The sequence below is a fragment of the Balaenoptera acutorostrata genome, chromosome 3 (assembly GCF_949987535.1).
Source record: "Balaenoptera acutorostrata chromosome 3, mBalAcu1.1, whole genome shotgun sequence".
NCBI classification, from domain to species: domain Eukaryota; kingdom Metazoa; phylum Chordata; class Mammalia; order Artiodactyla; family Balaenopteridae; genus Balaenoptera; species Balaenoptera acutorostrata.
Window position 1 is genome coordinate 102,246,540 of NC_080066.1, and position 18,178 is coordinate 102,264,717.

General features: G+C 41.4%; 1 protein-coding gene across 2 annotated transcripts in view; it reads right to left on the reverse strand.

Annotated features, from left to right (window-relative positions):
- FMN1 (formin 1) overlaps window positions 1–18,178 on the reverse strand; it is a 425,289-nt gene that overhangs the window by 18,827 nt on the left and 388,284 nt on the right. For both annotated transcript variants that reach the window (XM_057542902.1, XM_057542903.1), the window contains 2 exons: window positions 15,217–15,268; window positions 9,874–10,023 (listed from right to left, as the gene is read on the reverse strand). In XM_057542902.1, the coding sequence (XP_057398885.1) occupies window positions 9,874–10,023; window positions 15,217–15,268 (202 nt within the window). The remainder of the gene's footprint in view (window positions 1–9,873; window positions 10,024–15,216; window positions 15,269–18,178) is intronic.

Here is an 18,178-nt window from a genome sequence, read left to right on the forward strand (position 1 = left end):
TTAATTGCAGAACAAAGACCGCTTCCGTTTGCAGAGCGTCTCCCCCAGGCCACAGGGGAGTGGAAGTTGGGGGGGGGGGTCCTGGACTTGCCCTGGAATGCATGATCAGTTAAAGCCAATCACTCTGCACTTGGTAGACGAAACACCCTGAGCCGCCCGGGCGATTTAGGTGTGGAGTGAAAGGTAACAGCATTGCGTTTCCTTGTTCGGGGAGAGGCGTCTGGGAGACAGCCTGGAAACTCAAGCCGGCCCTGGGACATAAATCTGCAAGTTTAATTGCAATGCATTGCTTGTCTTTGGAAGACATTTCCAATTCTGATAATGAAGACATGCACGTGCTTGTAGATGCCAACTCCCGCCCCCGCTCCCACTTTGGTTTTGAAACCTTTACCACCTACCGAGTCTCACCAAAAACTGGAACTGATCAGAGCCTGTTTGCAGGGGTGACTAAAACGAAAAGGGGGAGGAAGCAGGGGAGACTGGGTGGAGCAGGCAGCCTTTCTGGCGCCCCTCAAATCATACTCCCCAGGCAGCCCCCTATTCCATCTATTCTCTGCCCAAGGCAGGAGCTGTCAGGAGTCCCACAGATAAGCAACTTAGAAATATTCTAGCTGAATGAAGGAGACTTACTTTGGGTTTCCATTGCTGTCTGCCAAGCTAGGGAAAGAGCACATGGACGGTTGCTCTCAAAGGTTCTTATGTGAGTTCTGAAGAGGCGTGAGGCTTGACACAGCCTGAATCCCAAAGACCTTCACTTCCTTCTTTGTTTCTTTCTTTCTTTTTGTTTCTTTTTTAAGACAAATTGAAAGTAATACAGGCAAGAACAGAGAAGGTGATTGTTTTACCCCATTAACTAGTCTTTCTTGTTTTGAACATGTCTATCCTCTTTAACCAAGCTATGAAGATTTTAGATACTTGAGCAAAAGCAACCCATATGGGATATGTTTGGGGAATTCTACCACCAAAGTCTAAATAAATAAGATCTCTCATCTATCAGCAGTAGACAGCAAATTCTGTAATCAATTTCAATGTGGCAAACGAAAACACAGTGACTGTTTATTTGTTCAACAAATATTAATTGAGCACTCACTACGTATAAGGAAATATAAGATGGTAGACAGAGAACAAAGAAGTATGAGGTATTGCCCTTGTCTTCTACAGCTTATGATTTATTTGAGGGGGAAATGTCTATAAGAAGATGAATGAAAAATAAATCACTAATGCCAACATTAAAGAGATAGTAACCATCTCCCCCTTCCCCAATATTGGAGGAAAGATAGCTCACAGAGATTGGGGAAAGCTTTATGAAGGAGGCATTGTGATCACCAGATTAAATTCTTCCAGAATAGGGTCTCATAGCTTGTACAGCACTTACGAATGAATAGGTATTTTAAAAGTATGTGCTTAAGTCAAGCTGATTAAGTGGTGCACATTTATGTTATGGGAATGCAAAGTGCAAATAGATGGGAGACGGTGTGTACTCCGAGGATGCACAGGAAACACGGCAATTAGGCTGGCCCCTGAAATCATACTGTGTGATTCTTCCAAAATGTGTGTTCAGCCTTCCAAGCCCAGGCCTTTGCCATGTGATCTCCAAGATGTCCTTACCCCTTTCATCTCTACGTAGCTGAATTCATCTGCTCTGTCAATGTCCAGCTCATTTCCCACCTAAAACCACAGGAAATAAGGGCTGGAAGAGACCTTCACAATCACCTGAGTCTAATAGTTCCTAAACTTGGCTGGACGTAGTAAGAATCTCTTGGGGGCTTCCCTGGTGGCGCAGTGGTTGAGAATCTGCCTGCCAATGCAGGGGACACGGGTTCAAGCCCTGGTCTGGGAACATCCCACATGCCGCGGAGCAACTGGGCCCGTGAGCCACAATTACTGAGCCTGCGCGTCTGGAGCCTGTGCTCCGCAACAAGAGAGGCCGCGATAGTGAGAGGCCCGCGCACCGCGATGAAGAGTGGCCCCCACTTGCCACAACTAGAGAAAGCCCTCACACAGAAACGAAGACCCAACACAGCCATAAATAAATAGATAATAAAAATAACAAAAATAAAGGAATTCCTTTAAAAAAAAAAAAAAAAGCACCAGTATTTAAAAAAAAGAATCTCTTGGAAAGATGAACTTCTTTCTTCCATCTCCAAAGCTGACCTGATAGATTTCAGCAAGGGATGAAGCCAAGGTATTTACTGAAGCAACCAAACACAAAATGTGTTCTTGCTCATCCTCTCTACGAGGAGCTTTCTAAAACTGCAGATCCCTAGGTTCTAATCCTCTGGGATTCTGATTTGGTAGATCTGCTTACTTTTTTACAAAGCTCTCCAGGTGATTTGGAAGACCTGCCAGATTTGGGAGCAGCTGACATCCAACATTCCCGTACTGGCTTCTGAATCCCTTCTACAGCTTTTGTGGAGGGTGGCCCTGTTTATGGCTAACCATCTTCCCAAAGCCCTCCCCAGCCTCCTCATTCCTTAGGAATCATTTCCTCCTCCAAACTCACACTGCCCAGGATCTTCAGTGCTCACTCAGTATCATTTTGTACTACGTTGTGAAGTCCTTTCTCTATCAGTAAACAATTAGCAGGCTCCGTGCTGGAGAATGCACCATAGAAGATACGATAAGGAATGGGTTTATGTCCTAAAGGTGGAAAAAGACACGTAAAGTGCTAAAGCAACAAGTTGGAAGGAATTAAGTGCTAAAGGATGGTAAGAAAAATATGCTATCCGAGACCAGAGAAAGATGTAATTCTTTTACTTAGGGGTATTTCAGAAGATTTTTAGGGGAGAGGTTTTGGAGGTCACCCTTAGAAGATGACTGACTATGTTTTGACCAGCAGGAAATAACTGGGACAATGCAACGTAAAGAAATTACCCAATGAGAACACCAGGCAAGAATGTGTAGATGTGAGAAACACTTAGTCAATATCATGGGTATGTGGGGGATGAGGATATGGGAAATGAGGTTGGAAAGTGAGTTAAGGCAAGTTTTTGGAGGCTCATGCTCTAATTTGGGAGGAATACAGAATACTTGAAAAAGCTCAAGCTTTAGTGTCACATAAGACCTAGGTCATTATCCCCATTCTGTTGCTTAGGAGTGAAACTGTGATGTTGGTAATTCGTTTACTCTCTCCTCTGCTTATCTGCACAATAGTAATACACTTTTTCAGGGCTGTTGTAAGGCCCCTAAAGTTAATGAATATAAGTACCAATCATGGCTGATCTTCTTCCCTTTATTTCAGAACAGAATATGCTTAAACAGGATATGTTCAAAGAAATAGATGTGATCTAACTTCTGTTTTAGAAAGATAGCTGGATACAATATTAAGGGCCAATGAAGAGGAAATAGAAAAACTATAGGCAGAGAGAACAGTCAGAAGGATGTAGCAATAATCCAGGTGAGAGATGAGGTCCCGAACTAGGCAAAGCCACTGAGAAAACAGGGTGAAAAAGAATAACCTCTAAGGAGGTAAAACTGAGAAGTTAGCCGTGGGTGGAAAGTGAATCTTGTAGCATTAAAGACCGTTCAGGTTTCCAGCCTGCCTTTGGCTACTAGGAGGAGGAGAAGGGTGCAAATGAAATTTAGGGACCCTCAGAGTAGGCATACTGAATTGCAGACGAAAGTTGGGCAGCCGGTGGGAACGTTTAGCATGAAGTAGGAGATCTGAGTCTAAGACTTAGAACTAAGAGGTTGTTTCTGGGTAGGAGGACTTGGCAAAGAGGTGACAGGTGAAGCGATGAGAATGGTTGGGATTAACTAGGGATAGAGTACGGAGCAGAAAAGAGGAACAGAGATCTGAACCCTGGGGAAGGTCCACACTTAAGGAATAGAAGAAAAAGACGAGCCGATGAAGGAAATAGAAGGGTGGCGGTCACCTTTGCAGAAGGAAACCCAGAATACCCTCAGAGCATCTTCAAGATGGAAGAAACTATCATCAGTGTCAAAAGCTAGTAGTGGCAAGGAGTTGGCTGTCTGATTTCACAAATGGCAAAGGTGGCAAAGTCTGCCACTGGTCTCAACATCCATTTCTTCTGCTCCCTTTAGTAATGGAACCCATGAGTCTTTAGCTGGGCCCATGGCTCCCAGATAAACTTGCATTTCCTGGTCTCCCTTGCATATAGCCGTGAGACTAAGTTTTGCTCAATGAAATACGTGTACCTTCCAGGTCCACCCCCCTTTAAAGGAAATGGTGTGCCCTCCCCTTTCTACTGGCAGGAACTCAGCAGCAGTGGCGCTGGCGGACGTGATGTGAGCCATCTTTACACTTGTGAATAAGGACCACACCTAATGATGGTGGCCACAAGAGAAAAGGAATCTGGGTTCTGAACTTCTAAACAATTTATACTCAAGATTGTTAGGCAAAAGTAAAATAAATTTTTCTTGTTTAAGCAACAGTTACTTTGGTCTTTGTTATGGCAGCCGAGGCTTTATTCTTACTGATACAGAAAGGAGTGGATGTGTATTATGGAAAAAGAAATGAGGAAATGTATATAAACTCTTCTTTTAAGAAGCTGGAAGGAACAGGAGATCGCTAGTTTCCAGAGGAAAGAGGGTCAAAAGATGTGTTTTAATTTTTAAGAATCAGTGATCCCATAATTTTTACCATTTAGAAGTCTACAATCTCCTCTCCTTACTCATGGCATATTTTTAATTTTGCAGAAGTAGTTTTAAATTCATTGCTTGGGAAATAAGCGGGTTTTATTCTTTGTGATTATGATAATCACACATTCTGTTTATAAGTTAACTTGTTGGGACATTTACTGTTTGTGTATTTGTACAGAACTGCCTTCAAATGTGACTTAGGAAAATTCAAAGTTTTGCCAAGTAACTTGGGGGTGATTATTCGTATTATTAAAGGGGTCCTTTAAAATATGAAGCTTCTTAGCAGTTAAGTGTATATAAATCATTTAACCACATAACAGAGGGCTAGGGTAACTTGTTAGACGTTACTGTAATGATCATGATTCAATAAATAAAAATTTTAGTTTATGGAACTTTTTCCAGGAATAACTGTCATATAAAGAGAGGAATTCCTGCGATGTCTACACTGCAATCAACGGCTTCTTTGTGGGTTGAGTGATGGCCTCTCTAAGTCCCCAGCTCCTGGTCCTAAAGTGACCTGAGCAGTGAGCCCTGAGAACAGCTTTGGGATAACTCCACAACAGCTCTGCTGTCAAGGGTATGGCAGTTGCATAATTAACCATAATGACTCTAAGTAATACACCTAAAACAAAAACTCTGTTGTTATTTAGCTGAACTAAAAAAACCCAAACTAACCATCCCTTCCCCCATGGTGTAAATTATAGTTATGTATATAATGAAATGTCTTATTTGCATTTCACATAAAATTCACCAAACTCCTTATTCACTCATTACTTACCCATTATGGGTTTTTAAATGGTACTTTTACAGTCTGCTTTGGCTCAGGGTTGAATTATTTGCCAAGACTTTATTCCTGGAGTCATGAGCCCCCTAGGACTTCTTTACCTTTTGCAAATTCATAGCTCATTTTGTGGGGAGTAGTCGTTTGTGGCCTCTGTGTGCATGTGTGGGCATATGTGGGGAGCAGTCTTAACATATTCTAAATAGTGGAAAACTTCATAAGGAAGGGTTGTATATCCCAGAATAATTAAACAGGAAAAAAAAAAAGAAAAAGCAGAAAATGAGTAAAGAATAGTCAATAAAGGTAGCAGCAAAAATTAGGTTATCTCCTTGCAGCTATGCATATGCTCGAATAGTCTGTTGATTTAATAGGTGGAAGAAATGTGTGTTGCAAAAATTCATTGGCTGTTTGGCTGTCAAGAGACACAAATACAAAACTGCATGAAAAGGTAAAATTGAGGCAAAGCTGCCTCTCAGAATAAAAATCTTGATGAACTTTCATAAACCAGTAAACGCAATGTTGGATGCAGATGAAAATATTTTTGTGTGTATACTTTCAGTTAAAAAAATGTGGTCTTCAAGACCAACCTTAGTATTTTAGGGGAGGAACTGGGAGTGTAAGCCAAGGAAGCTGTAGACATTTACCAAGTCCAAGAGGACAGTGAAAATTCTCCCTGCCCCCAAATCTCTTCCCCACTCACCACCAGACCTTGGCTTGGAATGTCTTTCAGTATAATCCCCTATGAGCCCAAGAGCAAAGGTGAGGGGCGTTATCTCAGAAATAAAAGTTTCTCAAAATATTAAAAAAAAAAAAAGTAGTTTCTAGATTCACAGAGATTTTGAGCTAGAAAAGATCTTAGTGAACCTTTGGTTCCTGCTTCATCCCAATACATACATTTTATAGATATGATATTTGGGTCCTCCAGGCAATAAGTGACTGGCCCAAGATCACAAAGTAAATTAATGGCGGGCTTCCCTGGTGGCGCAGTGGTTGAGAATCTGCCTGCCAATGCAGGGGACACGGGTTCAAGCCCTGGTCTGGAAAGATCCCACATGCCACGGAGCAAGTAGGCCCGTGAGCCACAATTACTGAGCCTGCGCGTCTGGAGCCTGTGCTCCGCAACAAGAGAGGCCGCGATAGTGAGAGGCCCGCGCACCGCGATGAAGAGTGGCCCCCACTTGCCACAACTAGAGAAAGCCCTCGCACAGAAACGAAGACCCAACACAGCCAAAAATAAATAAATAAATAAATAAACAAAGTAAACAATGCGTTACAAAAAAATTCTTAAAAAAAAAAAATTAATGGCATACAAATGCTGGGTTTCAACTCTCTCTCTAGAGGTGTTTTTTACACTACTGAGCACTGCCAGTAAGTACTCAGCAGGGGTAAGAGAAGGACCTGGTACACTTCACTGGAGGATGAGTTCTAGTACTAGGGGCACCATGAGGACTGAGTGGGTCACAGACTGAAGGTCTAGGGAGCGAGGCACTCTGGATTTGGGCCTAGACTCAGAAGTTTTCTATTTTGCTTAATATTGGCATACACGACAAGGAAAGTTTCATGCCATTAATATACCATCATACAGTAGCTTGCTCTTCTACTGAGAGTTAATCTGCAGGTAAACCATATCCCCAGTGAAATACTATGTCTATTCTACTCAAATACAGAATTGTGTCCTGATACCAGCTTAAGAATAGGGGCTTTATCATTCATTTTCAAGGCACAAGCACATTGGACGTTTTTATCAGTCACCTGTGTGTTCAGACGTCGTTCTGGGTCTCATGAGGGGTAGTTGTTACCCTGCTATGCGGCTGCATCATTTCGATTTTGCATCAAGCTAATGTGCATCCATGGAAACCATACTAAGCAGAACAAGAAGTAAATATTCTCTATCCCTTAAAATTGACCTCAAGTGACCTAAAGTAGTTTTCAAAACTTCCATTTCATTTGGAAGTGAATCTGTCTCTTTGAAAATACTATTACTGATCCTTAATTTTTCTCAGTGATTTTTGGGGTTTTAGTTGGCCTTCAAATACCTCTCAAAATCAAGGGGATGAAATTCCTTTGGATGGGATCCCAAACTATAGTTTTTTTTTTTCCCTAATAATTACAAGCTATGAGGTTTTCATTTGCTTATGAATTTAATTTTTGAGGATGTCTTCATATTATCTTATGCTACCTCCTGACATGTAGTGTTGTTGGGATTTGTTGAAGTACAATAAAACATGACAATATCAAACATCATTAAATATGGGTCAAAACAAAGCAATCATATTGTTTATCATTTGATTGTAACAGAAGAATTCAATTCGCTTATTTCACCACAACGAATATGTGATTCCAATCGTTTAAAAGCTAAAACCCTTAGCAGACAGAGAACAACTGAAAAAAATCCTCACTTCACGAGAAAACCCTGGATATTAACCAGTTTACGGAACTGGATGAGCAGTAATATATATAATGCGCTAACATTTCTTAACAAAAAGATTTTTGTAAACAAGCTGCTTCCACAGATACTTTATGAGCCATCATTAACTTTCAGAGATGTTGTTTTAGGTTGGAAACCTTGGTGATTCATCTCACAAAGCACGGCTGGAATGAAGAAACCCCTGAAATTGCTAAATGAGAAGACCTGAAAAGGGTCCTGGGAAGTCATGACCCTTTAAAGGTGTTGGTTTACAGAGTGTGAAGTGGGCAATTCACCAGCTATACCCAGGAAGCAGCACAGCAAGTGCCCATCGCTAGGAATCAGAGAACAGGTCATTCTGAAGGGTGGTTGGAACTACCGCAGGCCCACAATGAGTGTGGTCTAACTTCAGTGATAGGGAAAAACTCCTCCATTTGGAATACAGTTCAGTATTTCAATAGAAGATTATTCAAATGAAAAGCAATTCATTACCGTCTCTGTTGGTTTTTTGGGACCATTTTAAGGGCTCCAACAACAAGGATAAATTCACTAAGGGCTAGGATCAAAATCTCAGGTGTAAAATCTTTAGCAAAGGCTGGACATTCAGGGCCCTCTGAGGGGCTCCCTGGCCTTCGGGTGTGGACGTGGAGAGCTGACTGCCCAGCTGCTACCTTGTTAGAGAGAGAGGAGCTTGGCTCTGTCACTTTTCCTCTGAGGCTCACAAAACACAGAATGTATTCCACAGAAGCTTATTTTAGCTTAAAGGGCTAAACAAGAGATTGCAGGGTGAGAACAATGAGTTGGATGTCAAGATTTTTAGGGTTTTTTTTTTTTTCATGTTATTATCAACAATCTATTTTCTCAACAATGTCACTTAACTTTTCTCTGCTTCATTTTATCCCTATAATGGATATACTCAGTTTAACTCCCAAGTTCCAGAAGAGTAAATGGTGGGAAGATGTGTTGATAAATATTTTTAAAGCTCTTTGACTTCCTTAGAAAGAAAGCAGGCTTGTGAAAAAATTCCCTGAGAAAATATTTAGAGATTCAGTAAGACTGAGTCAAGAAATCTCTAAATTATGAGCCCTTTAAAGTAGCTTTTTAAGGTAAAACATATTAGTGTACTCTGTGTGTGTGTGTGTGTGTGTGTGTGTGTCTGTGTAGATATATTATGTACATACCGTTTCTCTGATTACAAAGTAAAGAGCAAAAATACTGAATTTTGGAATTTCAGGTCTCAATGTTTAGTGAGATATAGATGCTACAATTAAACCACTTCCCTTCATTTGTAGAATTTGTCTCCGACTCCACTTTGAATGACACTCTCATACATCTGTTCTGCAGGAGTAGTAGCAAGACCTGTTTGAAGTTTAAATCCATGACACCCTTTGTAGAACAGTGGCAACCTGATCAAAACACTGATCAAGCAGAAATGCTTTTTTGTTCCGATCAACAGGGCCAAATTCAGTCTCTCTCTAAGGAGAACGCACACACACACACGCTCTCCCTATATTCAGAGCCGAGGTTTTCCTTCTACCCCCAACTAATAAAATCAGGAGGCTGCAGTGAGGTGAGCGGCACGCAGTTTGATGTCCTCAGCAGGATACGGGGAGTCAGAAGTGGCGCTGTAAATCCAGAGCGGGGCTTCAACACCGTGTTAAGTGTGGCCCGACTCTCAGAGATTTCCCTTTGATGCAAGTTCAGTATATTAATGGGAAAAGCATTCACTTTTATTTGTCTGTACTGTCTGCGACAGCGAGGCTGCCTCATTTAGCCTGGGCCAACATGAAAATACACAGAGAAGCAATCTGCTGCAAATTAGCACAGCTCCCCTTTCATTTACTAGCTAGTAATTGGAAGGGGTTAAGAAAGTGTAACTTATCAGATCACGTGAGTGTATTTGCTTGTGCGGACAGCAAGCCTCCCCCGATTTTCCCTATGAACTCTGAGGCAATAATCCTTCCTCAACATCCACTTGATCTGAAAGGCGATACTGACACGGGTGAGATGCACACACTTCGTTAGGTTTGAGAAGGAGGTTTCCTAGACCCCCGAAGCGGGTGTTAATCTATTAGAGCCTTACCTTTCTTTAGATATGTTTTTACTCTCCCGTTTCCAAATTGTCTTGAAGTCACTGCAGAACTCATACCACACCATAAACACGTAGTTAGGTGTGATCTCCTTCTCACCAGACTTTGGCTTCATCCCAAAATATCCTACTGTTGTTTCAAAACTGCAAATGTAGAGAAAAAAACAGTGAGGTAGAGGGTGAGAGGCTGTCAACGCTAATACCCATTAGGGGAGGAGAGGGGACACCAGGAGAGTTTCTCCCACACACATCTCTTCTCTAGCACAGAAGCCCAGGCTTGAGTCACTGCGGCTTATCCTAAGCCTCAGTAAGACCTACGTGTTCAAGCCGATTATCTAAGAAATTTAACATGATTGGGGATACTCCTGGGCACATCTTATGTGTATAAAACCAGCATGTGGGGCTTCCCTGGTGGCGCAGTGGTTGAGAATCTGCCTGCCAATGCAGGGCACGCGGGTTCGAGCCCTGGTCTGGGAAGATCCCACATGCCGCGGAGCAACTGGGCCCGTGAGCCACAACTACTGAGCCTGCGCGTCTGGAGCCTGTGCTCCGCAACAAGAGAGGCCGCGACGGTGAGAGGCCCGCACACCGCGATGAAGAGTGGCCCCCGCTTGCCGCAACTGGAGAAAGCCCTCGCACAGAAACGAAGACCCAACACAGTCAAAAATAAATAAATAAATAAATTTAAGAAACAAAAATCCAGCATGTATAATTCCAGGGTGTATGTAGGTAAAACTTTTGGGGTTTGTTCTTCATCTCAAATCCATGTCATTTACCTGCTCTTTGTGTTATGTTGAATGAGTGCATGGAACACTAATGACATGTTGGTTCTGTATCACCAGCAGTGGACAGTTAGAGAGCCCACGGGGAATCATCAATCTGTTGAATGCTCCACAGAAAATCAAGAGACTGTTCTATCCTTATTCTGGCATCTGCTGGCTTTATAATCTTGGGTCAATCATTGAACACTGGGCTCTCAGTTTTTTCAAGGGTAAAATAAGAGACTTAGACCAAATGATATTTAAGAAAGCTACATTTTAAAGCTTGATGTGATACAAGAGTACAAACCATCAATGTACAAAAATACATATAATTGAGGATATAGCAAGGATTGGAGGAAAAACCATTTTTGATCTTAAAAAATGATCTCTAACCCAGTCAGAAAAGAACCCAGGTTTTACAAGGCTGATTCCCAGATATCACTAAGAACCTCCTGACCTACCCCTTGGAGGTTCATTCCCAGATGACTACCCAGGCCTCCCAAGCAGCCCTTCTTGGAGGCACTAGCTTTGCAGCAATTTATAGCTCTGCCCTCCTTCCTTCTCCCCACCCACTCCAAGCCCCACAAGCTCATTTGCCATGAGCAAGAACACTTAAATAAATGGCCCCCTTTTCTAGGGTGTTGGAAGCTAATCAAAGCAGGAATGGCTGGCCAGGTTTATTACTCAATGCTCTATCATCTGTTCAGACACAGCGTTTTTTTTTTTTTTGTGGCCATCCTGAATACTGAGTTTCTCATGGAACGCTATTCAACAGCGACTGTAAAACCCTGAAGCCCCATTACTATTATGGAGCATACTTTCAACTCAGTCTCAGTTATTGGGCACTATGTATCTCATAAGATTTTATCACATTTCACAGATGAACTGTTAATTGATTCCATGGCTATGATTAGGTGAGATCCAAGCTGGAGCTGCAGCTCTGAGTCCCATAAATTCTTTGTGCTTCTGTAAATAATAAATCTGTTTTTAATGCAAATTAAAACTACTGGTCAGGGAATTTTGGCTCCCAGTTATTAAAAGACTAGAAGTGCATAGGTGGAGAAAGTCAATCATTGCAGTAATTTCTTGAGGGGCTTCTCTTACAATTCCAAACACACATATTTTGGAGCAAAACCAGAAAGTAGCAATGTCCACTTTTGCCCAGGCGTGACTCCTAATTCTGTGGCAGTCAAAACGCTGAATGTACTTTTTATTTCATTCAAAATGAAAATTACATTGATTGTAGCATGGAAGTTCGTAAGCAGAGAGTTCTGTAACCAAAAGGAACAGGTCATGAATTTCTTATGGAGTCACGGGCCTTTAGAACTGGAAGGGACGGACATGTCAGTCTGTCCAATGTTCCCATCTTACAGCTGAGAAAACAGAGACCCAGAAAGATGGAACGACCTTATTCATCGGCAGAGTTGGGTCCCCTGATTCTCCGTGAAATGCTTTTTCTGCTCTACCCACCCCCTGTTGTTCATACTCACTGACCCAGGCATTTAAGAAATAAAATAATCATGTTTTGGTCTGTTTCCACGTTAGACACCGTTGCCACCTAAGTCATACGTAATGTGCGTTACCCCCAGCAAAGCACATCATTATTCTTCTCTCTTCATTATGTTTACCTTCACCACAGAAACATATTTACTCGTGCACTGAATAAAGAAGAGAAAGTCTTCACTTTTAGTATTCAGAGGAGCAAATTATCTTCCTATTTTCCAGCATGACATAGTGAAGAGCGCAGAAACTCCGCTCACTGTGCTTCAACGCCAACAGTTCCAGCGTTATTTGGAGTGTAGACTGTGAGACCAAGATGTTGCAAGGATGACACAGTTTCAGAGAATGACAGAATTGTTTGGTGGGTTATCACAGAGCTTGAGAAAAGCATGTCATCATCCTGTGGGCCTCACTTTTCCCAACTGTGAATTGAACCATGTACCCTCACCACCTCTCCCCCCGGGGAATCTGGGAGGCCCTGCTTGCTAACCCTCAAAGAGTATGAAACCTAAAGGAAATAGTGAATTTCAGCATTTTTCCCCCCTATGTGTTTAAGTGAACCTCTTCAGGAGAACCAAAGCAAACAGAGTTGCAGAGGATGGCCTGGCTTTGGCACTCTGCAAGTTTAACAAAGTCACTCTGAGGATGTGTGCCTTATTGGATTTCAGTGTGATCCCTTTGTTCCAGGAAAAGCCAAAAGCTAGAATATGAACCTACAACTATCTGATAAGGTCTAGACTACGTTCCTCCCCACCCACCCGGTCCCGCTCCAAACACAACTCTCTTCCTTTCAAATTTAATTTTGATTCACAGAAGACTGATTATTGAAAACCTTCTGAAATTTGGGCATGAAGACTGCTGTTATTTGACAACAATATTGGAATTTTCTCCAAGAGACAAAGGGGCAATCGTGCTGTTTGAAATTTCTGTTTCTCAGCAGATAACTAAAATAGCTTTCAACATTGAAAAGATTTATTTCTCATCATATGTTGTGTTCTATAAAACTTTTCTGCTTCACTCTCAACTGTTCCCTGACTCCTTTTCTCTCTGCTATAATTCCTTGTCTGATTTCTATCTTTTCGATTCAGCTCAACATTTTTGAGAGTTCAGCCAATGATTATATCAAAGAGCCCACGGCAAAGGGAACAGTTTTACTTTTGCAGTGTTGAGATGCCAGGGCGGAACATATCCGCTTATTGCCCCTCATGCATGCCTTTAGAAACTGCTGAGGAAAAGCAAATATTCCTTAGCCTCAGAGTAAATTGTTTCTCTTGAGAATACAACATAAGAATTTCCTAAATCTCACTCCAATGTTGCAACACTGACCACCAACCTCCTTCAAGACTGTAACCAAACAACTGTGGTTTCTACGTTAAAGATGGGATCTAACATATTTCATGTATGACATGAAAGCTAGACTACCTTCACCACAAAGTCACGGAAAACGCTGACAACCGAAATTTATGACCCCCCTCAGCATAGCTAATGCACAGCAGCAACTTCGGCCCCTCTCCCATGGGCCCCCTTTTCCTGAAGCAAGAATCCTGAAGAAGAATTAGAAATTTGACATTCACCTTAGAAAGTGAAATTCTGTTTGGCCTGATACCCATGTGTTGATGGTCCTTTTTATGCATATGGGATACTTCTATAACACAGACACGCCAGGTTTACACACTGACGAAGGGAAGCTTATTACAGGGATAATGTAAGCTCTATAGGGGATAAGGCCAATAAAGGGGCACAACCTAAAAATCTATAAACAGAATCATGTGACTGTCTTGGTTGTCAAAGATTATCATGCAAAGATGATAATCGTGATTCAAGAACATGTCTGCCCTTAGAAAGATGCAAGATTTGCCCTCGCCTTGCTTCCTTCTGCATATTTATTCTATTGGCACTTACAGTGGGAAGCAGGGCAAGATGTCAGCGTCTGTCAAGGCAGAACAGACAGCACTGACTATAGGCTTTCAGTGCTCTCGGAAATTGTGGTGAGACGGGAGGAAAAGGGTTCATTTCTAGAGCTTGTTCGCTTGCATTTAATGAACTCCCCTCCTCACACATTTGTAAAGCTCATTTTCCCTTATATACTGTTTCCTGTCCTTATCTCTTATTTAATTTTCTAGTACTTGTAGAACTGGTCCCAGCAAAATTTATCTCAGTTCTCAGCCCTGAATATGAGAAAGGTTCAGTGTATTCCCCCCTCACCTTTCTAAGAGGGAGGGAGAGCCAAGCTGACTAACCTGGTCAACTGAAAAAAAGAAAAACCCCCATGAGGGATCACAGCCAATGATTACTGGGCTCTACCAGGTGAGGTGGATGGTTCCGCTTGGGTGTCTATTAAGAGAGGGAAGAACATAGAAGAGGCCTGAGGTAGGTGGGAGGTTGAATAGAAGACCTCTGGGGTCTCTTCCCCTTTTCTGTGCACATAGAGAGGAAAGTCCCTTCTCCCCGTTTGTCCCTTGTTTACAATATCCTCCAGGATCTGAGGAAAGACATATGTCTCTTAGGTGTTTGTAATAAATGGTTTAATCTAATTGTAACACTAAGAAGGATCCCACTGTTCCCAGCGTCCATGAAGTGTTTAGGAGCAGAGTAGTGGAGGAGAGGCAAACAGATGGAAATGGTGTCATGACTCCTGAGGCAGGTGAGTCACTTCTGGATGATTCCCTGCTTCTTGAGGAAAACTATTCCCAAGTCCTATTCCTGGAGCTTTCACTCTAGCTCTCCCTAGACTCTTATTGCTTCTGGACGCAGAGTCTTAGCAGATGGGGTCAAAAGAATGGCTAGTCATTCATTTTGCTAAGTGAGATAAGCCAGTCATAAAAGGGAAAAATTCTGTATGATTCTGCTTACATGAGGTACCTAGAGCAGTCAAAGTCACAGAGACAGGAAGTAGAATGGTGGTTGCCAGGGGCTGAAGGAAGGCGAGAACAGGGGAGTTATGGTTTAATGAGTACAGAGTTTGCCTTCAGAGAAGATGAAAAACTTCTGGAGATGGTTGGTGTTGATGGTTCTTGATAATAACAAAAGAATGGCTAGGCAAAGAAAGACTTGGGGCCAATTCAGATCTGCTTACCTTTTCTGTGCATTCTCCAAGTGACTTTCTTCCATTGTATGCTCTTTTTTGGCTGTGAAAGAAATAATTACGGTTAAAACAGTATTTTCTTCCAGCATATCCTTTGTGTAATCTTCTTTGATTATACCCATTCATTATCAAAATAAGTCTGAATTCAGGGGTTGGAAGGCCCTACCACGTGTCCTGGCAATTGTACTCAATTCGCTACATCCACTACCACTGCTTTCTTGATAACAGCTATAGCTAATGGTGGCCATATAATTCATGGTTCTCTCTGGGATAGTTTTGAAAGGGGGGAATCTTACTAATTACTCTGGGCAAAGGCTTAAATTGTAACATTCCTGGCCAGACTGGATCACGTGGTCAGCCTAGCTATAGCTGGCCTCTTTGGGAGCCTTGGCATGTGCTCAGCACTCCCCCTTTCCCCACAACAACAACCACCACAAAATAAACACAGTACCACCTGCAATAGTTCTGCTCAGATTCAAAGGAATTCACTGTAATCCTTGCATACTCTGTCTCTACACCCATGGTCTAGGGAAGCCTATGGTCTCTTTTCTGAGAATGTTTTTAAATGCACTGAAAAAATACTTAAAATTACTAAGGAAATCAACGATGCTGAGGTAGAATTCTGAATTTACAGATTAAGAACCCACACTCCGTAGGGACCACAGGGAAACTGGGAGGTTTCATTTGGGGGTGGTTCTTTTACATATTCTTCTCTCTGATCAGAAAATAAACATTGGGGTGCATGTGTCTTTTTGAATTATGGTTTTCTCTGGGTATATGCCCAGTAGTGGGATTGCTGGGTCGTATGGTAGTTCTATTTTTAGTTTTTTAAGGAACCTCCATACTGTTCTTCATAGTGGTTGTATTAATTTACCATTCCCACCAACAGTGCATGAGGGTTCCCTTTTCTCCACACCCTCTCCAGCATTTATTGTTTGTAGATTTTTTGATGATGGCCATTCTGATCAGTGTGAGGTGATACCTCATTGTAGTTTTGATTTACATTTTTCTAATAATTAGTGATGTTGAGCCTCTTTTCATGTGTTTGTTGGCCACCTGTATGTCTTCTTTGGAGAAATGTCTATTTAGATCCTCCACCCATTTTTTGATTGGGTTGTTTGCTTTTTGATATTGAGCTGCATGAGCTATTTCGTCAACAGAGGAATGGATAAAGAATATGTGGTACATATATATAATGGAATAGTACTCAGCCACTGAAAGTAAGGAAATTGGGTCATTTGTAGAGACGTGGATGGACCTAGAGACTGCCATGCAGAGTGAAGTAAGTCAGAAAGAGAAAAACAAATATCGTATACTAATGCACATGTGTAGAATCTAAAAAAGTTGTATAGGTGATCTTATGTGCAAAGCAGAAATAGAGACACAGATGTAGAGATATGGATACCAAGGGGGAAGGTGGGGTGGGATGAATTGGGAGATGGGGATTGACATATATACACTATTGATACTATGTAACTAATGAGAACCTACTTATAGCACAGGGAACTCTACTCAGTGCCCTGTGGTGACCTATATGGGAAGGAAATCCAAAAAAGAGGGGATACATGTATACATATAGCTGATTCACTTTGCTGTACAGTATAAACTAACACAACATTGTAAAGCAACTAAACTCCAATAAAAAAAAAATTAAAAAAGATAATACTGTCATATATGATAATACAACTCTTACACAAGACATCTTAAAAATGTCTAGAAAAATCATCAAGTCATAATCTCTATGAGCCTTAAGATTCCTTTCATTTAGATATCCCATGCTCTTGGGTTGGAAGAATTAATATCATTAAAATGGCCATACTACCCAAAGCAATCTACAGATTTAATGTGACCCCTATCAAACTACCCATGACATTTTTCACAGAATTAGAATAAATATTCCTAAAATTTCTATGGAATCATGAAAGACCCAAAATTGCCAAAGTAATCCTGGGGAAAAAGAACAAAGCAAGAGGCATAACCCTCCCAGACTTCAGACAATACTACGAAGCTACAGTAATCGAAACAGCATGGTACTGGCACAAAAACAGACATATAGATCAATGAAAAAGAATAGAGAGTCCAGAAATAAACCCACACACCTATGGTCAAATAGTCTTTGACAAAGGAGACAAGGATATAAAATGGGAAAAAGTCTCTCCAGCAAGTGGTATTGGGAAAGCTGGACAGCCACATGCAAATCAATGAACTTAGAACACACCCTCACACTATACACAAAAATAAACTCAAAATGGCTTAAAGACTTAAATATAAGACATGATACCATAAAACTCCTAGAAGAGAACATAGGCAAAACATTCCCTGACATAAATCGTACCAATGTTTTCTTAGGTCAGTCTCCCAAGGCAATAGAAATAAAAGCAAAAATGAACAAATGGGACCAAGTCAAGCTTACAAGCTTTTGCAGAGTCAGGGAAACCATAAACAAAATGAAAAGACAACCTACAGAATGGGAGAAAATACTTGCAAAAGATGTGATCAACAAGGGCTTAATTTCCAAAATATACAAACAGCTCATACAACTCAACAACAAAAAAACAAGTAACCTAATCGAAAAATGGGCAGAAGACCTAAATAGACATTTCTCCAAAGAAGACATACAGATGGCCAACAGGCACATGAAAAGATAAAAACTACAATGAGATCAAAGATCAAAACTACCTCACACCAGTCAGAATGGCCATCACTAAAAAGTATACAAATAACAAATTCTAGAGAGGGTGTGGAGAAAAGGGAACCCTCCTACATTGTTGGTGGGAATGTAAGTTGGTGCAGCTATTATGAAAAACAGTATGGAGGTTCCTCAAAAAACTAAAAATAGAGTTGCCATATGATCCAGCCATCCCACTCCTGGGCATATATCTGGACAAAACTATAATTCAAAAAGATACATGCAACCCCAATGTTCATTGCAGCACTATTCACAGTAGCCAGC